General features: G+C 40.9%; 1 protein-coding gene across 1 annotated transcript in view; it reads left to right on the top strand.

Annotated features, from left to right (window-relative positions):
- Nucleotides 1-16492, top strand: part of TRPM5 (transient receptor potential cation channel subfamily M member 5) — a 70822-nt gene that overhangs the window by 23170 nt on the left and 31160 nt on the right. The window contains 8 exon segments of the mRNA XM_043516574.1: nt 2797-2861; nt 5961-6152; nt 7522-7624; nt 9865-9983; nt 10621-10971; nt 12073-12204; nt 13040-13163; nt 15807-15952. Of these exon segments, the coding sequence (XP_043372509.1) occupies nt 2797-2861; nt 5961-6152; nt 7522-7624; nt 9865-9983; nt 10621-10971; nt 12073-12204; nt 13040-13163; nt 15807-15952 (1232 nt within the window).

Genomic DNA, 16492 nt, shown 5'->3' with positions numbered 1-16492 from the left:
AAACAACTGGCTACACCTTTTAGTCAATCAAGTTTTCACAATATTCATACTCTAGTAATACCTAGAACCTCCAGCTGAATTCAGGGCCCATTGTGCCAAGCACTATACATACAGACATATAGTAAGAGATGGTAAACTCCTAGGGGCAGGGACTGTCTAAACAGACAAGACATAAAGGAAGTATTATTATCCACTTTTAATTGTTGGGAAATTGAGGCCAAAATGGGATTAAGTGACTTACTCAAGGTGACACACAGAGCTGGGAACTGAACTCCCACATCCCAGTCTAGCTCCTTAAGCATAAGGCTATCCTGAAATGCTCAAAGCTGACATGCAAGGAGCTTTAAAGAACTGAAAATAAATGTAGAGTAGGTGCCCCCAAATAACAGCTATAAGAGAGGGGCATTCAGCATACTGTACTAATGTTTTAGTTCTCCCTCAAATTCATGGGTTGCTGGCTCTCACTCCAGGAGACATGACATCCATCATGAAACGAGGGGCTCACTGAAATGCTCAGTCATGTCCATTTACTTGAGGGAGAAATTCAACCCTCTAAAGACAGTGCAAGGTCTATGCACCACTTAAAACTACTTAAGCCCTGTTTAAAATGGGACTTAAGTGTTACATAAGGCCCCGTACCAATCATCCGCACAGGGGGAATTCCATCCATAGTTGAAAGTGTTTTCACTTCTTGCTTCTATATCTGCAGAGCTAACGTAGCTAGCAGAAAGTGAGCTAGATAATCTCTCTTCTCACTCATCAGAATTGTTAACTAAACTCCAAATTGCATCCGACGAAGTGGGCTGTAGCCCACAAAAGCTTATGCTCAAACAAATTTGTTAGTCTCTAAGGTGCCACAAGTACTCCTTTTCTTTTTGCGGATACAGACTAACACAGCTGCTACTCTGAAACCTAACAGGGAATGCGAATGAGCCTAAAGAATGTTTGTTAAGGTGATGACATTCACATAGAAAAGAACCCAGTTTGACTCAAATCTCAGGCTGACTTTGCAGGGCTGGCATTTAGAAATAACCTCTTTTTACTTGTAAACTAAGCAAGAGTCACTTTGCAGACTAGAATTTTATTTTAAAAGACAAATAGCAAAAACATGTCACACAGTACAAGACAAAGTCACAACTGACCCCACTACATGTCATCTTCACGCTCCAGCTGAGTTCTATGTTAGTTCTGTCACCACCTGCACCGGTTATTCTGGGATATCTCATGGAGTGGGAATTGGTGATCTATACATTACTTCAGGCAACCTAATAATAAAAAAAAGATAAATAAATAAAAAATGTTTAAAAATCGCTTGACCCAAATGCTCCTCTTCCCCTTGCTATTTATTGGTGCATTCATCACTTGACTCTACAGGGTTGTTGGTTTTTGGGTTTTTTTTGGTGGGAGCCACTTTTTTTAGACATACTTGCAGGCCCATTTGAAATGCACTTAGTAGATTTTACAGTATGAACTACAGTTGTGCTATCTCTAGAAATAAATGCAGCAGCTGTTGGGGAACTGTGAAGGATGACTGTACTTCAGCTTTTTTGCATGCTGCTGTTAAAATGGTTAAAGATTCATGTCTGCAGACTTTTAAATGGTCAAAGTTATTGCATCATGTAAAGTTGCATCATGCTGTAGGCGGATGTGAAGCAACCTAACAGAACATTAAGAAAGAAATGTATGGTTAATTCTGGCTCAGATCTGGGTCATCTATCCTTAACAGAACTACATAGTCCTCTCATTCATATCACTTTTCCATTTATCCTCCCTTTTCCTGCATTCTGTCTTCACACTTTCCTGCATAGTTTAGTCCCAGATCCGGCAATCATATATTGACATGATTAACTTGATGCACATGACTTATCCGATGGCTCCACATCGGGAGAGATGGTCAAAATTTTAATTTTTCAATGAAAAAAAATTTCTCAAAAATTCAGCGTTTTTTAACAACAATACCACTCATCAAAACTTCCCACTATAAAAAGTTTTAGTTGAAAGTTTGAAGTACATTTTTTAAAAATTAAAACCAAAAAACAGCTTTATGTATCTGTAATGGTAAGCGTGTGCATAGATGCAGTGAGGAGTCTGGCTACAGAGAGCTCTCTTCAGGATTGGGGGCCCAACATCTGCTCAGAGGCTATGGATCAGAAAGTTAAAGAGGATCACCCTAATTCCATATGAAGCATTCATGATCCTATTGGAAACAGAGGAACAGCCACCACCATCTTGTTTTTCTAGCATCTAGGACACTGACAGCTTTTTAAGTCAGGACAAGTGGACAATAGTTAGAATCTATTTGCTGTGTATGTTCTAATTGTATTCAACCTAGCATTCCAAATACTGGTTCTCCCAGGGCCTCGCCATCCATCCTAAGTACTTAGGTGGCACTCATCACAGTAGTATGAGTGCCACCTCAGAGTCATTAACACCTCACAGTCATTCATTTATTTATCCTCACAATACGCCTGTGAGGTGAGCAGGGCTATTATTCCTGTTTTACAGACAGGTGCACAAAGACATTAACTGATTGTCCAAGGTCACACAGGAAGTCTGTGGCACAGCAAGGAATTGAACCCTTGTCCCAAGCCCGTGACTAACACGCTAACCACTGGACTATAGTGCTTTTCACAGCCTTTGCTGTCAACCATCCTATTACCTGTGTTCTCAGGGTCCATTGCTCTTGTTTCAGCCCATGGACAATATGATGGCACAATACTTTCCAGAAGATGGCAGCAACACAACATCATCTTTATGAATGTTAGGAATGTAAATGTTTTTTCATCTATTTCACAGGAACAGGTAGCATTGAAATCCCTGTGCTTTGTTTACTGGTAAATGGAGGACCAAAAACACTTGAGGTAAGAAGCAACTTGTGATAAAAATACCCCAAGGAGGTAAACAAATCCATGTTTTGCAATTGTCAAATATTAAATAAATACTTAGCAGAACGTTTTGCTGGGTGCCAGCTACAAATCCGAGTAATAAGATATTATACAATTTGTATAACAGTTAATTTTTTAGTACAAAAAAATTTAAAATTCAACTTATATTCATTAGCTTTACCAGTACATCCTTTGCTGCAAGAAATAGTACAGTTTGAACAAATTCAACAGAAATATTGCTTAGTTTTCAAAGTATCCTCAGATCACTTAAGTTTCCTATCTGACTACACATCTAGCTAACACTGTAAAAAGTGAGCAGTGGAAATCTGAAAAAAAATCTGGTAAATTAGAAATACTAGCCATTACTTACAAAGCAAGTAAAAACCAGATTATCCAGGCATAGGTGCTGGAACTAGAGGTGCTGCCACACCCGTGGGCTTGAAGTGGTTTCCATCATATACAGGGTCTACAGTTTGGTTCAGTAGCTCTCAGCATCCCCACTATACAAATTGTTCCAACACCCCTGTAGCCAGGCAGCTTTTCCTGGCAATGATCAGACATTGTATATTCAATGCTGCCTCTCAGAACTCAGGGAAACACAATGGCAGATTTGCAGTGCTATGAGACCAGTATGCGCTGGTCTCATAGCATCATATTTCCACCAGATCTTCTCTTTATGGAACAGTGGGCTCAGTGCGGTACACTGCCAACTCTGTCTTAGCAGCATTTGTAAATTGACCTGAAGATTCAGCTTTGATCTTTTCCCCAGCAGCTCCACACATTATGTTTGGAAACAGACTTTCTAGCTGTGTGACACTCTTTTTCTTCAATTCCATTTTATCTTCACTGACTTCCTGCATAACAGACATAGAATTTCACCCAGTGATTCCTACATTGAGCCCAACAGACAGTTTGAACTAGAGCATCTCACTTTAATAAGATAGCCAGCCTTGATTTAAAGATTCCAAGTGATGGAGGATCTACCAGACACTTTGTAAATCTGTTGCAGTGGTGAATGACCCTCACTTTTTTTTTTGAAAGCAAAAAGCCAGCCAGTTAGCTATAAAATCCCTCTTAGTAGTTGTTCTCTACCTGTAAAGGGTTAAAAAGTCTCTCTGGATAGGTAAAAGGAAGGGAGCGGGCACCTAACCAAAAGGGACAATGGGAAGGCTAGAACTTTTTAAAATTGGAGGGGAAAAAGCTTCCCCTTTGTTTGTCTGTGTTGTTCTCCTGGAGGAGAGACCCGGCTGGAACTATGCTGTAAGAAGCTTTGGGCCAGGTATGAAAAATCATTAGATCATACCTAGAAACTTCTCATTTAAAACCCCAGAAATGTAAGTAAATCAGGAAATGTCTAGGAAGACACGATTAGGTTTAATTCTTTATGACTTGTGGATTCCTCTGTGGTAATCCCAGGTGCTTTTGTTTTGCTTGTAACCTTTAAGCTGGATCTCAAAAAAGCTACTCTTGATTCTTAATTTTTGTATTTGCTCTTTTTAAATCTAGCAATAGCCTGAGTTGTCAGATGTTTTTTTTTCTTTTTTTTTTTTTTAAATAAAAATTTACCTTTTTTAAGGACAGGATTGGAGTTCTGTGTCCTAAGAGGTTTGTGCATATGTTGTTTAATTAGCTGGTAGCAACAGCTGATTTCCTTTGTTTTTCTTTCTCAGCTGTTCCCGGGGGATGGGGGGGAAGAAAGGGCTTGAGGGTACCCCATAGGAAGGAATTCTGAGGGGAACATTCCTGGGTCCTCAAAGGGGTTTTTGCACTTGGATGGGTAGATGCTGCCACCACCCAAGGTCAGAGAAAAGCTGTAAGCTTGGAAGTTTAATATAAGCCTGGAGTATTATGGACAGTATTAATTTTTAAAAATCATTGTGAGCCCCCACCTTCTGCACTCAAAGTGCCAAAGTGGGGAATCAACCTTGACTGTGTCTTTGCCTGGTTTCCTGTTTGAATTTTTCTTGTTTCAATTTCTAGCCACTGGATTTTGTTAAGCCCTTATCTGCTACATTAAAGTACCCTCAAGTATCCAAGATCTTCACTCCATATATACTGATCAAGTCACCTCTTAACCTTCTCTGTTATAAGCTAAATATGTCAGCATTTCCTGCATGGTTGCTGTTGCTGTTGAAAGCCTTGCAGCGCAAACCTATTGATCTTCTTTTGAAATCTTTAGAGAACAAGACTGGGAGACCAAGGAAAGACTGGATGGTGTTGCTCTGGGCTCACCTATGTGCTGGGAATGAATAGCTGATTGTTGTTTTTAACATCACTATCACTTGTAGATAATCATGTATGTCAGGGATTCTCATGGTTTTTTGTTTTTTTTGGGTTTTTTTTCCTCTAAGTGCAGGAGGCACTGAGGTCTTAACATCTAATGAGATCGTCACATACCCCACAATATAAAATGGCTGGTAATGAATTACCATTATTTCAACTAGGATAATATGGTTATAAACCTCTGAAGGATACAACTTCCATGGCCTCCCCTGCACCTCATTGTGATTACATGGCTCTTCCCATCTACTGATATTGTGAAACTTGGCATAAAGGCCACTCTTGATGGATGTTTTCAGCAGCCTTCTTAAAAACGTCCATTTGCCAGGTTTCATAGCTGATGCTGAGTAGCCAGATGTAGTGTTCCCTCAAGGAATGTCTGCTTTACAGAACTTGCAGTCAACCTCAGCAGGATTACTGTGCCTCACTGAGGAGTTCCCATGGAATGCTTCTCTTTTTCTTGAGAATTCCGGCCCCAAGATTCAAAAATGGGGATTTTACATCAAGCTACCAGAAAGTGAATGTTTTTAAATTTTGGTTACCCAAATCAGGACGCTTAGCTAGCTGGGAAGAGAATGGTGGAACAGGATATAGTTAAGTGGCTATCTGCAAGCCATCCCCTTACAGAAGTCAGTATCGTGGTGATCCCGAATATTCTTACTGATGCTGAGTGGAGTATGAAGTGAATCTGGTTCAGGTATTCAATCACAATCCTAGCTGCAAGATATTAATATATGAATGCACTGTAGTTTGTCTTTCCATAACTGCATTCTAAAATGTATTTTAAAACCACAGAGAATTTGCAGGGGCTTGGAAAACTCTGCTCCCTGGCTTATCTTAGCAGGATCTGGGGGTACAGCTGACATCTTAGCTGCAGTAGTGAATGAGCCACAGCTTATTGTGCCACAAGTTATTGAAAAGCAACTTCAAGAGAAATTCCCTACAGAAAACTTTTTATGGAAGGACATTCTCCAGTGGACAGCAACAGTAAGTGAAATGGTTTAATATATTAAATGTATCACACTCACAAACTCTGATTTTCTACTTTAGGTAGTTCATCTGGTACCCACTGCCCATATTCAGAATGGCTGGGAGGCTGCTCAAAAATATGCTAGAGATACAAATGCTCTGAGATTAATGGCACACAAAAAGGTATCTGAGATCAGAATCAGGCATTCAATTGAGAGCATACTTATTTTGGCTTAGTAATTCATTTGAACACTTAGGGCTCTATCCTCCACTAAATAGTTTCTGCAAGTAACAGCCAGTGCATGGGACCCCCACTGTCCTTCTGGAGGATGTGACACATGATTCAAGCTCTGCAGCTGCAGAAGACGAGACCCAATTCATGACCTGCAGCTGCAGAGTGGAAGTCTGATTCTGGATGTGTGTGAATAGACAATTTCTTCTCACCATTCCTTTTTACTCCCACAATCCCCATTCTTTTCCAACAGCAACAATGACATTTACTCTTAAAAATAAATTTTAAAAAAAGACTAAAACCCACAAGGCATATAAATTCATAGATCAGAGGGCCAATTTCATTGTTCTGCTTGAAGGGACAGTGAGCTTTGCAATCAAGATGTGGGGGATAGTATGTACTTCAATGTTCTTTCCCAAATAAACTAGTAAGTGTATAATTCAGCTGAATCTGATCTTCAGATCACCTACTCTACTGTAATCCATGGTTTTAAAGTTCTGCATATCTGTCCTGTCAGGCAGAAGCTTGCTAGGACATCATCACCATAGGATGCATGCAGTAGCATAATGTCTTAAAGTCTTGAAAGCAGCACTGTAGGAAACTCGAGAGGCAAAGAAGCTCAGGGGAGGAGGAAAAGAAAGCATTTTGTTGACCCACTGATTGCATATCAACGTGTGATAGCTTTTCCACAGAGCAATTTTAGAGATTGTGGCCTTAAAAAAAGGAAAGAGCTAATGGGAGGAAAGATGGCAAGTCATGGAATAGAAGGGTGGAATGGTTAAAACCCACTGCACTATATGTACTAGCTACAGAACTGCTGTCATCAATCAAGAGTGGGAGAGAAGAAGGGTCTTGTACTTACTGCACTGGGACTCAGAGTTGGGAACAGAACCAGCTTTCCTGTCCCAGACTTGCTGTGGGACCTTTTAGGCAAGACACTTATTCTCTCTGTGCCTCCATTCCCCCATCTGTAAAATTGGGATAAAAATTTCTCCCTTCCTTCCACACGATCTGCCTTTTCTATTTAAAATGTGAGCTCTTTGGGGCAAGGAATGTATGCATGTATGTATGTCAACTCAGCTGGGGCCTCTAGGCCTAACTGTAATAACAGTAATGATAGGATGAAGAATAAAACCATTTTTTTCAACCCCATAGATTCAGAACATTGTTTCCCAGCAGCATCTTTTAACAGTGCACAGTTTTGAGCAAGAAGGTTCAGATGAATTAGACACAGTCATTTTGAAAGCTTTGGTCAAAGGTAAGAATCTCTTTTGGCTGGTCTTTATAGTTGCTAGATCTGTTAACTCTATATTTGAGATCTGCTCACATTTTGTTTTCTAACCTGAGATTATCTGCATGACAATTTTCAGTGTTTATCCCTGAGAGCTAAGTGTGTCTGTGTTATTGCTCCATCAAGTGCACTTTGTATGTACTAAGAGGTCAGGAGACTACAATGTTAAGACTAGAGTGAGAGGGAGCATTTTTAGAATACATTTTAAATTTGAAATGAAAAAATTTGGCCAGAAAGTGAATTATGAAAATGTCAAGCTTCCAATGTGAAACAGTAAAATCCCTAAGTGTCTGATCCAAAACCCACTGAAATATATGCAAAGGCTCTCTCTTATTTACTTCAGTAGGCTTTAGGTCAGACCTTCAATGCTAATAATAGCATGATAAAAAAAATCTCCCACTCAACAAAAAAAAATTTATTAAAAAAATAAAACTTTATATTTCAGTTTTTTCAAAATACTATAATGGAAGAAATAGACAAGCCAACTCTCTCACTCATAAAACAATCTGTTCAGATGAATTTGTATCAAATGATGGGGGTTATTTTGGTAGCTACATATTTTAAATGGAAGGGTTTTTCATTTAAATTTAGATGGACAAGGAGTTACAGTTTGAGGGAGGTAAAATTATATAAGAAGTTAAGAGAAAGATGGTGACGTTACCACAAGCCTTAAATAAGGGGCAGTTCATAGTGGCACTGCTCCAGGAACAGGCCAGAGATCAACCTGTGCCTCAGGCTCACAACTGGGTCTCCAGTGGAAAGTAGTATAGTAGTCTGCACCCTCCTCCCCATTTCCATAGCACAGTTTACCAACTCCCCTTCCTTACCTGCTTCGAAACACTCGCAGGCACATGGCAGGCAATTGAGTCAAGGAGGCTCTACCCACTCTCAGCCTACCTGGAGGGGAAGGGACAGCTCAATGGAAGCTGCTTTCCCTCCCATGGGGCAAGCTGTGATGTGGGTAGTCTAAGTCTACACAAGGGAGCAGGGCATTTTACATACCCGTGCCTCTTTGCATGAGCATTTAAAAGCAAACCACAATCTCATTCTAAATTAGCTATACAGTTTAGTTTGAACAAAGTCTTCCTACAAACTCTAAGCAATCAGGATGCTCTGCACGATGGCTGAATAGCACGAACATCCAAAAAGCTGGGATGTGGTTTTCACACCAATGTTCAAATGGAGGGAAAAAAATACAAATCAAAAATTCACTTATAAACATGCTATTGCCTCCATTCGGAGCCAAAAGCACTCTTCCAATAAGGAAACAGTTACACAAAATTAATGTGATAATCCAGTGGCACAAATAACAGCTTTCATCAAAGTAAAGCCTGATCAATTTTCACATGCAGGACTTGGGTTCCATATTTACAAAAATCTCGTTTCCACTAACTCAGACCAATAGTAAAATGGCAACAATGGCCAGGAAAACAGAGAACTAATATCAAGTGTATCTTATTCTTGAAGATAGGAGCAAGCAAAATGGGCTGCTTGATCAGTGTTCCTGTTTGATGTACAGTCTTCTGCTTGCTTGTAGATGATGCAACAGGGATAATTGGGTATAGGTTTTATCAGATCACACTAGATGTGATGGAATTTTTTTAAGTAATGCTTGCTATCATATTGTATAGTATATTAACTGATCCATGGCTGTTGTTCGCGCCTCTTAGAAATAATAGAATATGGAGGAACTGAAACGTGTTGGCGATTGTATATTCTGATTAAAGACATTTTAAGGAGCCACACATCAAACTCAGCTTCCATAGTGAAGCTTCCAGTTTTACGACAAGAAGACTGCACTCTCTCTTCTGAAAGAGTTCTATGGTAGCATTGCCATCCATTGCAATTTGTGTTGGATCATCCCAGATTCAACATGGGGAGGGAGGGGTTCCACATCCTGTGAGTTAATATATTAAAAAATTCCCAAACATACCCTCTTCTGAAGAACATGATTCAGTTTAAAGGCCCAAGAACATGTGTGAGAGATTTTTGGCTAGAAAACAACATTCAAAATGTGAGGTGGATGTAAACTTTTAGACCACTGTCTGTCAGTTAAGGGGGAAAAATAAAAGTGCGAGGTAACTCGCAAATCTGATATAACTGAACAAGAGGTCTCATTATAGTCACACTTCGATTAAACTTTATGTAACGTCCAATTTAACGTAGAGTCAACTACTGAATGTATGTGTGTTTCCTGTTTTTGTCAGCCTGTAAAAGTCATAGTCAGGAAGCTCAGGAATACCTGGATGAACTGAAGCTGGCAGTGGCCTGGAATAGAGTGGACATAGCTAAAAGTGAAATATTCAATGGAGACGTGGAATGGAAGGTACCAGACTCTACTTGCTCAGATTGTAGTTGCATAAATCCTATCATGGACAGACAAGATTTTCATGTAGCTTGTGAAACATACCCGATCAGTAGTACTAGAAACTAAAGCCCTCTCTTATTCCCCATGTAAGCACAGGAAGTGAGAGTGCGCATTGTCCTCACACTGCCTCCGTCTTTCGTGACCACAGAGGATTATATCTAAAGAGCCAAGGAAAGTTCAGCTGGCGTACCCCTTCTGTCCTTGGCCACCGCACCGAAACTGCCAACAGCATCCTTCTGTTTTGTGTTTGTCTAGCAACTAGCAGAATGGAGTCCTGGTCCATGATGGGCTCTTACACACTGTGGCATTACAAATATGTGTACAATAGTAACAGGGTGCCCATAAATTGTGATGGAGTTTTTCCATTATGCACACACTTATGCTCAAAGACCTGATATGAGGCCATTTGTTCATTTCACATCAGCCTGCCCCTCCTACCCATAATCAGTCAGGTGGTAGCAAATTTCAGTGAGTGCTGATCTGGTCTGGATTTAAACAGGGGGTGAAAGTCTAATTTCCCAACCCTAATCCCCCATGGCTTTCAGCAGTACTCATAAAATAGAAATATTCCCTTTTGTGTTTCATGGAAATCTAGTCCTATGACCTAGAGGAAGTGATGATGGAGGCCCTGGTGAATGATAAGACAGAATTTGTAAAGTTATTTATTGACAATGGGGCCAACATGTACGACTTCCTGACGTACAGCCGGCTTCAGAGGCTCTACTGCTCCATCTCTCGGAAATGCCTCCTCTATGCACTCCTGCTGAAGAAACATGAGGAAAGCAGGCTGACACTAGCAGGGATCACAGGTCAACAACATAAGGAAATGATGGACGTCTGCCCGCTCGTTAGCCTCCATGAAGTTTCTAGAGTTCTCAAGGATTTTCTTCGTGATGCATGTAAAGGTTTCTATCAAGAGGTCAAGCCAGGAAGCAAGAAGAAAGCTGTGAGGTACAGTTAAGATTCACATATTAAACCACTGTTCTCTCTGTTTTCTGATTATATTTACAGCTGTCCTGCATTTTGAAAATGAGGGCAGGGCAGAGAATTGGAGAAACTAGACAATTTTCTCTTTTCTTCAACCAGCTATAAAATTTGTTAAAATGTTTTAAAACTTCCAATTTTTAATTTTTGACTAAAAAAAGAGAGATTTTTTGCAAAACATTTTGTGATTCCTCTTTATGCCCCCATCCCTCCTTCCCACCCACTACAAGGTATTGTATCTTGAATTAAGTTCAAAGTGTGGGGGTGGATTCATAGAAGGGAATGCAGGGATTCAAAAAATATGATCAGTAATTCTGTAGGACTCAGATCGCTAAACTACAAATTCTAGCAGAATTTCAAGTAGATATGCCAACAACTTTCCAGTTCTTTTATGGATGCGGGACAAAAATAACAGACCTTGTCCACCCCAATTTCAGCATGATTATTTATATAGACTAAATCCTCAAAATATTTGAAGAATAAACTGCGTTTTATTTTAAGCTATTCTTCATGTGCGGTAAAAAGCAGTGAGGCTGAGCAGCTGGTGCTTGGACCAAAAAAAAAAAGAAGGGGCACTCCAGTGCTCATTCTTGTTTGTACAGGGCCGTGTTGAGACTGATTTTATGTTTAAATAAAAATACCTTTTGTTGGTTTACCCTGAAGCTGAGTTCTTTGCCCCAGTTATGTAGATCCTGGTATAATTCAAGTCCAGTTTAGAAGAGCTAATCACAGCGGGTTTTTTGGATGATATTACACACAGAGGGTGAAATCCTTGCTTCAGTGAAATCAATGGGAGTTTTGCCATTGACTTCAGTGTGGCCAGGATTTCACCCCAAATGTTCTCACACATATTAGGTTGTATCCTGGATACAAGACCCCTTTGATTCAGTATATAGAATGAATGAATTACTTCTTGATCCTAAGGAAAATCAAAAGGATTTGCTCACACTGCTGATTTGCTGCTTGGATCATGTAGTTGGCACAGACATATCTGACAATATATTAAAAATATAAAATGAAATTATAAAATCAGATTTTAAGTTTTTCTAAAAATGTATTTTAGGATAAAACAAATGCAAAACGATTACCTGGGCTCCTGGATATGTACCAGAAGAGTGAGAATCCCTAGAGAGATTTATTTTTATGGGAAGTACTTCAAAACTGGCACAAGATGGCAAACTATTTCTGGGCTATGGTAAGCTTCAAAATATAACTACTTTAGGCCACTTATTGGCCATTTGTTTTAGATCTGAAATATTAGTATATTCAGTCTTGTAGTTATGAAGTTAAGATATATATGTTTGTCCTTCAAGACATGAGATATGACTTTTATGGAGTCTTTCACCTCTGAATAGCTTTAGTATGAATGTAGCTCAGGCTGGTAGTGGCCAAAAGTTACATAAACATGGTGTGAGCCACAGCTGGTATAAATCAATGCAGCTTCATGGGCTTCCATTAAGCTCTGCTGATTAACACAATATGAGCATCTGGCCCTTGATTTTAATCACTGTCTTCTGGGCAGTCAGTGACCCTTTGCCTCTGACCTCAGATTTTGTTCCTTTTCCAGTGGGTTAATTGTGTGTTCGTTTTTCGCACCATGGGGGAGGTAGAGGCACATTACACATTACTCATGCTCTGCATCTGTGAGGAAATGTGTTTCTCTGTTTCCACCAGTCACTCTTCTCCTCTTGGCCCTTCCCTGCTGTCTGAAAGTCAGAGCCCTTTAAAGGGTCTCCAGCTGGGTTCCCAACCATGGAGATGACCCCAAAAATCATGAGTCTGAAAGAGGTACTAGAACTACAACTCCCATGAGGCACTGCAACAGCATTTCCAAACCAAGTATTTCAGTCCATGTTTTTTGTTGCTTGTATTTCTGCCCCCTACCCAAACAAACCAAACAAGCAAACAAAAAAACAAAGTTTTCCACAGAAACCCCTCCCCATTTTCAACCAGCTGTAATGGTGATATTCTCATCATTCAGAATCATTAATATTTATCATAGGCTGCTCCCATCTCCTTTCCATTTTTAGGGACAAGAAGATGTAGTTGCAGCTCTGGCAGCTTGTAAGATTCTCAAGGACATGTCCCGACTGGAGACGGAGGCTGAAGTAGCCCGTGGGACGAAAGAAGCCAAGTATGATCAGCTCGCTTTGGGTAAGCAACCGCAGTCTTTAAGATCATTTTCAAATATTTAAGATGTGAATGGCACGGGAAGACCAGCTAGCAAAAAACATCTTAAAGTAATAACAGATATGCTCCTATGAGTATCCCAACCTTTTGGAAGCTTTGCCAATCCCAAGCATTCAGATATCACAAGTCAGAACCACCTCCCTCCCCACCAAAGTCACAAGAGGAATGTATAAATTATAAGAGTTTAAAATAAACCACTATTTTTGCTCTACCCTGTGATTTTTAAGGCTTTAGAGGAAACTGGCCAGTCCCAATTTAAGTGGGACCATTTCAGGTTCAAAATGCTATCTGAAATACACACACAAAAATGCAGGACCCCTGCTGGGCACTTGAAGTGAGTACACCCACTAGCCCTTCCTAATCTCCGGGATGGGGAAACTGCCACTCCCTTCTAACTCTGGCTTTATCATTGTGTCTCTGTCCCTCTAAATCATGCTCCCAAGGCCCTCACAAAATTAAACTCTCAAGATTTCCAGTGCTTGCTGGTATTGCCCAAGCGGAAAATACTGTAAGAACATCCTCTCTCACTGCATTTTGATAACTTAAAGCTCCTGATCCTAGACTAAAGCAGGAAGTGCAGAGGTGTGTGGAAGTGGCAGATGAAATAAAGAAGTAGCTGAAACACTTTCAAACCTCAAAAAAGCTTTAAGTATGGGTTTGGAAGTCTATTTGATAGCTTGGGTCAGTTCATTATTCAAACCAGTTCAAGCGCCCTGTAAATTTACTCCCCAGCCTTGTGGCAGCTGCATAGATGCCAAGGCTAAGATTTTGAACATGTGAAACCAAGTAGCTTGCTAGATTTTAATTTAACATTCCAAATGGCAGCCAGAATTAAAATAATCACCATCAAGGATACACGACAGATCCCAGCAAAAGCCAGGACCGGATTAAGCAATCCAGGGCCCTAGGCACACAATACTCCCCATGGCTTTGACCTTCTAGTTGCAGCACTGATGGCAAGGGCACCGCCTGCCAGAGAGGCAGTGCCATAGGGAGACATCTCCCTTCCTTCAGCAGCATCTGTGGTGGCAGCAGGGAAAAGATAAGGGTTGCATCACATGGGTCCCCTGGAACTTCTGCCAGCAGCTGGGTTTGTCTGACCGGGGGGGGGGGGGGGTGAGCCAGGTCTGCTGCACTCTTCTCCTCCACAGAGTTCTCTGTTAGGTGGTGTTGGCAGGGCCTTAGAGCAACAAGGCTTTGGCTGCATCTACACTTGGAGCTGGGGGTATGATTCGCAGCTTTCGTAGACGTACTGGCACTAGCTCGGCTTGAGCTAGCACAACAAAAATAGCACCATAACCCCGGTAGCCTGAGCAGTGGTGGTGGCATGGGCTAGCCATGCTAAGTGAAAACCTGCCCACACCCCTTTGGTACATACTGCGGGCTGCTAGTCTTTGAGGCCACTGCCTGTGCTAACATAGTTACACTATTGTTTTTAGTGTGTTCAGTTGAGTGCTAGCGTGAGCATGGTCAGGCAAACATCACTGTATCCATTTACACAAGGGTCTCATTTTCAAGGTTGCCTTTGCAACCATGAGGTCTAGATATTTTTGTGTTTCTAAAATCAGAACAGAGACTCTGGCATAATCACATGAATGCTGGAGTCCTAGACAAAGGACTGTAGGGCCATTGAAATCAATGGAAGTCTTTCGATTAACTTCATTAGCCTGGGATCAGACCAACAGTGCCTAGAAGTCTTAATCTGGTCCTAACAACAATATGTACTTCCGTGAGCATATTCAAGGGATGCTGCAAAATAAACTCATATCAAACTATAGAAAGGCAACTTCAAAAAACAGTGACATTGCAAAGCCAAAGTGATTGAGGTGATGAAGGATGAGATAGGAAATGCTCTAATGTGGTGAGGGGGGCGGAGAGAGATCAGTAGAGTGACAGACACAGTAACCAACCCAGACACAATGAGCACGCTGTGACTTATTTCTGCTGGTGCACCCATTACCATAGCAACCAAGCACTAAGACCAAAGGCCAGCTCCTGTTAAAGAATTTTGCCCTAAAAGGGCCAATGTTGGTGTGCAACATGTCTGTGGCTTGAAACCATGGTTAGTTGGGTAAGGCCTGATATTGAGCACCCTCATTTCCCTTGGATTACCCATGGGAGTGGAGGGCACTTGACACCTTGAAGAATCAGGTTCTTCAGTGTGTAAGAAAACCTACCAGAGTTTGGTTTGTGCTGGATACTGCATTAAATTCTGCATATGAAGTGGCTTCACAGTTGGCCTTTAATGTGTATTTGTGTGCTTGTAAAAGGGACTTTTATGTCATCTGTGGAAGAACTGAGGGACAATATATCAATAAAAAGTAAAATAGGTGAGAAAAAAATTAAATAGACTAAAGGCTGAGAAGAAATCGTGTAGTCAAGAAAGGGGCAATGAATGGGCACCTAAGGGGGATGAAGGATTTCTGCAATAGCTTTTTGTAAACACTTAAATTTAAGGAGACATTTTCAAAAGCATTTTTACCCCAATTCCCTGAATTTTGAGTTTTCCCAAGAGAAATATACAAGTTCTCTCTCCTGCCCCAGTGTGTATGCCCAGATGTATTTTTCATGACAGACCCACAGCTCTACATTTCCTTCACTTGGCAGAGCTGTTCAGTGAATGCTATCACAACAGCGAGGAACAAGCTTTTGCTTTACTGGTGAGGAAAAACCAATACTGGAGCAAAACCACCTGTCTCCACTTGGCTACAGAAGCAGACGCTAAGTCTTTCTTTGCACATGATGGTGTCCAGGTGAGCAAAATGCAAGGAGATTCCCTTGTGACTTTCTAGGGGCAGGATTGTACTTTTAGGCACAGCACCGAACAAAGGAGGAATTCATGGATAAACTGCAACCTCCCAGGAAACATCTCACTGAGGCACAATTCCTCCAGTGCTCCCCTGAAGCAACAGGAGATGGGAGTATTCTACTGCAGTGCATTACTCACCTCCTTATGTCCAGTCAGGCCATCAGTGGTGAAGAGGTCAAAGCTCTGGCTCCACCTACTCCCTGCTTTCTCCCACCCAGTTGCTCCCACCCAGCTGCTCACAGAAGGAATGCATCTGCTATTCTCCATTTCACAACTGAAGCCAGGATCTGAGCGCATTGAATGAAGCTGTACAGAGGTGTGGGGTGACTCCATCACGTGGCTGAGTTAGGCCCAACAAAGTTTCTTCATGACAAAGTTAACTCGAATTATAAGTAAGGATGCCGATTTTGGTTGGACATATTCCTGGAGGTTTCATCACATGATATAATCTTTAATGAAAGATTATTTTTTAATTCCTAGAGAC

The sequence above is a fragment of the Dermochelys coriacea genome, chromosome 6 (genome assembly GCF_009764565.3).
Source record: "Dermochelys coriacea isolate rDerCor1 chromosome 6, rDerCor1.pri.v4, whole genome shotgun sequence".
Lineage (NCBI taxonomy): Eukaryota > Metazoa > Chordata > Testudines > Dermochelyidae > Dermochelys > Dermochelys coriacea.
Note: the sequence above shows the minus strand (reverse complement) of the source record. Positions and strands in the feature narration are given on the sequence as shown.